Source organism: Rhinatrema bivittatum, chromosome 7 (assembly GCF_901001135.1).
Source record: "Rhinatrema bivittatum chromosome 7, aRhiBiv1.1, whole genome shotgun sequence".
Lineage (NCBI taxonomy): Eukaryota > Metazoa > Chordata > Amphibia > Gymnophiona > Rhinatrematidae > Rhinatrema > Rhinatrema bivittatum.
The window spans coordinates 302,263,376-302,269,375 of record NC_042621.1 but is presented as its reverse complement, the minus strand read 5'-3'; the positions used below and the strand labels follow the sequence as shown (position 1 = coordinate 302,269,375).

General features: G+C 46.3%; 1 protein-coding gene across 1 annotated transcript in view; it reads left to right on the top strand.

Moving 5' to 3' along the window:
* The first annotated feature begins 346 nt into the window (after positions 1–346).
* Positions 347–6,000, top strand: part of PDZD8 (PDZ domain containing 8) — a 186,680-nt gene continuing 181,026 nt past the window's right edge. The window contains 2 exon segments of the mRNA XM_029610489.1: positions 347–585; positions 587–1,219. Of these exon segments, the coding sequence (XP_029466349.1) occupies positions 443–585; positions 587–1,219 (776 nt within the window). The 5' untranslated portion in view covers positions 347–442.

Sequence of the window (6,000 nt, the reverse complement as noted above, 5' to 3'; positions counted from 1 at the left end):
GCGAGCCGGTGCCAAGCCTCGGACGCGGGGCGGCACCTGGGCCCCTTCAGCAAGGAGACGCTCTCGGCAGACCGGGCCCTGACAACGGCGTAGGTACCCACTACCCAGGAGAACGGCCGAGCCCTGCATCCCCGGTTCGGCCTCCTTTGCGTGCACAACGTAACCGAGCGTCTTCTCCCCGCCCCGCCCCGCTCTGGCTTCCCTCCCTCGGCACGCGACTCTCTAGTGCCCTTCCGCCCCGTCGTTTCGTCTTTTCTTCCTCCTCCCCCCCAACGTCAGCACGCACAGCGTCGCCTCTCCACCAATCAGGCGCGTCCCCGCCGGCTGCGTCCCGGAAGCTGCGGCGCGGAGCGGTGTGTGCGTTGGTGGTGCTGGTGGGTGAGGAGGGAGCAGGAGGAGGCGGGCGCCGGGGCCCGGGCCCGCCGGCGGGGAGGCGCAAGCCATGGCGTACGCGCTGCTCGTGCTCTGCGCGCTGGCCGGCTCGCTGCTCATGCTGCTGCTGCAGTGCCTGCTGCTCTACCGGCGGAGCCCCGAGCCGCGGCCGCGCACCGCCCGCGCGCCCCGGCCCGTGCAGCCCGAGCCGGCGGCTGCGCGACTACCTGAGGCAGGAGCCCGCCGGCCCCGAGCCGCCGCCGCCGTCGTCGCCCGAGGGCGGCGGCAGCCCCGTGGCCGGCCGGGCCGAGACCTGCCTCTTCCTGAACGCCATCTTCCTCTTCCTGTTCCGCGAGCTGCGCGACACGGCGCTGCTCCGCCGCTGGGTCACCAAGAAGATCAAGGTGGAGCTGGAGGAGCTGCTGCAGACGCGCACGGCCGGCCGCCTGCTGGAGGGCCTGAGCCTGCGCGACGTCTCGCTGGGCGACGCGCTGCCCGTCTTCCGCGCCGTGCGCCCCCTGCCGCCGCCCGCCCCCGAGGAGCTGGCCTTCGAGCTGGACGTGGAGTACAACGGCGGCTTCCACCTGGCCATCGACGTGGAGCTGGTCTTCGGCAAGTCGGCCTACCTCTTCGTGCGGCTCTCGCGGGTGCTGGGCCGCCTGCGGCTGCTCTTCGCCCGCCTGCCCTTCACGCACTGGTCCTTCGCCTTCCTGGAGGACCCGCTCATCGACTTCGAGGTGAAGTCGCAGTTCGAGGGCCGGCCCATGCCTCAGCTCACCTCCATCATCGTCAACCAGCTGAAGAAGGTCATCAAGAGGAAGCACACGCTGCCCAACTACAAGATCAGGTAAGGCCGGCCCGGGCAGCCAGCTCTGGGGTGCAGAGTCTGGCCGCTGTCTGATCGAATTGTTTCTATAGCAGGATCAGTAATCCTCATTTGCTAATAGTTGTATCCTTGTCATGTCCCCTGCTAGAATCAGTTGTCAGGGCATTAGTCCCAGTGTTATACACGTTCTTAATTTCAGCATTAATCTAGGCCAAGAAAGGACCAACCGCAGCTCATGGCTCAGATCCTGCACCTCCTAAAGAGCTCATGTGGTCGGTGAGGGGTGATCTTTATGGTAGCTTTGAAAGATGAAGATAAAACACACAAGTTATGTCAGGGTGTACAGTCTATGTAGTATTGCACAATTGGAATAGAGCTATTCGGGAGTTACTCCATTGAATATCTAAAGGGTGAGTAGCTGCAAGGTTCGGCTGGCCCTGTGGAGCCCGATTACTCTTTTCTGCTTTAGCAGCAATTCTACATATAGCACATAATGATTTTAGCTGTACCAGGGTTTACACTTAAGCAATAGGAAAATTAGTACTGAGAATTCTTTTTGATTCTTTACCACAAAGTGGCTTATAGCATGGATAAGACTTACCATACATGTGTTATGTGCACCCAAATATAGGGAGGAGATGCAATGTAATGGTTAAAACTGTGCACTGAAATTCAGTGCATAGTGTAATGCACAGATTAAAAATGTTTTTAACTGCTGATGCTGTCAACCATTGGTATGCATCAGGAATTTAAAAAGTGCTCTGACTGGAAAATATGTGCAGAAACACAAGTTAAAATATGCATTCAGCACAGGCTGAATGCATATTTTAAGCTCAGGGGAATGGGAGGGTATCTCAGTTATGATTTATGCATAGAAAACATGTTTTGTGCACAGAAAAGACTTTTCTGTGCACAAAACATGATTTGTGTGTCATAAAATGATTTATGCACACAAAAAATGCTTTTAAGGCAAAACATTTTTTCTGTGCATAAATTCTGATTACAGGTCCTAGTGTCAGAACTCTAGCTTCTGTTCACCTCTCTGCATTTGGGTGATAATAGTTAATGCCTTCATTTGCTTGAGATTTTCAGGTGAAGGCGCTAAGCAGGATGAATATTTTTTTTGTGTGCAAAATTCCTTGCTGCATTGGAGAAACATTTGTGCACAAAAAATGTGCATTCTTCTGAGAGTAAAACTGCGCATTTTGCTGCTGAATGCACCTTATTGCATTGGCTCCATACTTAGGTGAGAGTGCCTGTCTGCAGTGGTGGATTTACTAATAGGCGCAGCTCCCTAGGGATAGTTGGGCGGGCAGTCACTCTGCCTATGTGCAGGGCAGTCATGGCACTTTTCAGCAGAAGTAAGCTCCAGTGGGCTGCTTCTGTGCAGCTACATTGTCATAGGGTCTAGTGCAAAATATTGGAGAACTCTCCCTATTCAGGCCCATTGTGACTTTTGGGAGAGGAGAGGTATAGCCAGGTGTATAAATCCATCACTTTCTGGATGGCTAGAAGCTAGTTACATTTATATAGTTTTCTGGTTTAATGGCGTGAAATCTGTCTCTTAGTTTCTGGATGTGATCTTTGAGATTAGGGCAACATCATTTGCTCTGCTGCCTGGCACAGCATGGGTATGCTCTGAACATGTTTTAGTATATATACAAACAGAAATTTGTTCCCTTACCTGGATGCTAAGACTATGCTTCTGTACGAAAGAAAAACTCACTCTTGATTTATGGCAGGGCTTTGCTATTGGTTTGAGAGAAAAAAGAGTTCTTGGCAGGTTGTGTTGTCTTATTGGCCCAATTTAAGGATGCATCTGTGAATTAACTTATGAGGTTCTATAGATCCCTATTCAGATGTGTCATGTTTGAAGGGGGGAACTTCTCTACTCATGAAAGCTCATGTGCCACATTACCTTTCTATAACTCCTATGGACGTCCAGTGAAACTTGTTGCTTAAGATAACATGGCGCTTCTCTGCACTAACTTTCTGTGGATCTGTTTATTAAGGCAGGGTGCTTGTGAAGGTGTGTTCGAGCATAAGAATATATAAGCATTCCCATGCTGGGTCAGACCAGTAATTGAGAGATCTCCTAAAGTAGACCTAAATCCTGTCACTCTCAAGGCTAGCAATAGCTTTCTTTTATTCTGTCTGGCTAATAATGTGTTAAGGACTTTTCCTCCATAGACTTATTCAGACCTTTTTTAAATTGCGCTATACTGGTTGCCTTGATCATGTCCTGTGGAACAGATTCCACAGCTTGATAGTGCACTGAGTTGGAAAAAGTGCTTTCTGTAATTTTGTTTTGAATCTGCTGGTTGACAGTTTCATGGAATGTCCCCTTGTTTTAGTAATATTTGAAAGGATAAGTAACCACCCTTTAAAGAACGTTAGGAATAACCAAAAACGAATGGAGAATAAAATGGAAAATATTATATTGCCTCTGTATCAATCCATGGTGCAATCACACTTTGAGTACTGTGTGCAGTTCTGGTCACCCCCCATCTCAAGAAAGACCCAGCGAACTAGAAAAGGTTCAGAGGAGGGCGACAAAAATGATAAGGGGGAGAGGCTGTGCAGGTTGGGGCTCTTCAGCTTGGAAAAGAGACGGCTGAGAGGGGACAGGAGAGAAGCTTATAGAATCAAGAGTGGGGTGGAACGGGTACGTTTGCTTCTTTGTCTGCCGCTGTGCACTGAGCTGAGAATTTCAGTGTATTGTCCATAGGACTCCATGGTCCTTTTCCTGGATAGTGACTCTCAGTACGGAACCCAGCATCGTATCCCTGTAGTTGGGATTGTTTTTCCCTATGTGCATCACTTTGCACTTTTCCATATTAAATTTAATCTGCATTCTGTTGCCCAGTCTCCTAGTCTCACAAGGCCATTCTGCAGTCCATTGCAATCCACTGCTGTTTTGAATAATTTTGTCATCTGCAAATTTTTTTTTTTTATTAATTTTATTTTTCATAAATTTCCAAATTATAACAAGCATACATCTTGCTAGGGTAATATAGTACATCCAGAGGTACAGTCATATAAAGAAAATATTTTTCTGTTGCATAACTTTTGTACTAAAATAAAGGAAATAAGGGAGAGGACAAGAAAACAGAGTGAAAATTAAAGAAAACAATACTTAAAGTAATTCAGGTTGCCATGTATACAAATATCTTATCTAATTGCGGACCACAATTATGTTATATCTGGGTATGAGTTTCCAAAAAAGTTTTCAAATGTTCAGTTTCAAAGAAAACATAATTAACCTTGTTATAGATAATAACACATTTGCAGGGGTACCGTAAATTAAACTTCGCTCCGAGTTTTATAACATCTGGCCTTAACTCAAGAAATTGTTTTCGCATTATTTGTGTAGATCTTATCAGATCTGGAAAAACCCAGACCTTGTGGCCGTAAAATAACGACTGCCTATTGCGAAGAAACATTCTTAATATGTTATTACGTTCAGATGCGAATGCAAATGTCACCAATACCGGTCTTCTCTGAGCGATACCCGTCTCAATAGATGATTCAAGAATAGCGGAGACATCCAATGAATGATCCTCCTGTTCTCTTACATTTTCTCTTGAAACTTGTAGAAGATAATAAATCTTAGTAATAACAGGAAATGCTGATTCGGGAATATGCAATATTTTTAACATATAGCTTTTAAAGAGTTCAAGTGGGGAGATCAATCTTATTTGAGGAAAGTTTGTCATCTGCAAATTTGATCATCTCCGTCATCGTTTCCTTTCCTAGATCATTCATGAATAAGTTAAACAGCACAGGTCCCAGCAGTGATCCCTGTGGTATTCCACTAATGACCTTTGTCTGTTTGGAAAACTGACCATTTAGTCCTAGCCTCCGTTAGAAGTAATGGGAGTTGCAGTAAATAATGTGGTTAACGCATGCCACAGCTTAGTAAACAGGACCCCTGTAAATGCTGCTGTAAGATGGTAAATTGTGGATTCACTGGAGGGATCGTTGCAATTCCATTTCAATTAACTGGACTCTGCTTCCTACGCCTTCTGAAAAGGAGCTGAAGTAATAGGGTGAGAGGATCAGGGAGCCTGATCGGAGTCAGGTGGAGTTCAGAGAAACAGGGGAAATACTCACACTTACACCAGGAGCCTTGGTTAGCTTCAGTGTTTTGTTACATTTGGCCTGCACATAAAAGAGCCACCACCCTCGGAGCTCCATAAACATCCTCCTCTTTATTTTGACTGAATTGAAAGCTCCATGGAGCGGGTATTGTCTGTTGTATGTCTCTCTACAGCGCTGTGTACATCCGGTAGTGCCAGAGTACATTGCGCTGGGATTTGCTAGTGCTTATAGCAAGGAAAGCTGGAAACGTATCTTACTGTTGCGTTGGTAAAAAAAATATAGAGTGCCTTGCATTGGACAGTTTGGGAGGAGAGAGGAAAGGCAAAGCAAAGTTAGTTGTAATGAAGAAATGAGTTAACTTTATAAAAGAAATAGATCAGCAGCCGATGTGGTTTAAGGAAGAAAAAGGGATGACATGGTTGAGAGCTCCTGGCTTTTTTAATGAGGCCTTTGCTTTGTATTTCTAATTATGAGTCAAACTTATCAAAAGCATATTGAGTACACGTAACTACTCCCTGCCATTCAGTCTTCATGCTGTAAGCTTTGCTCATATTTATCTAAATATGACAAACCTTAATGTGTAAATACAAAATTCAAAGATGACAATTGATAGTGTTGTACCCTGGTCAGGTTACCTTCTTCTCCTTTGTTATATGAAACAAAAAATTGTAAACATGAAGCATTGGCTATTTCAGGTTCTT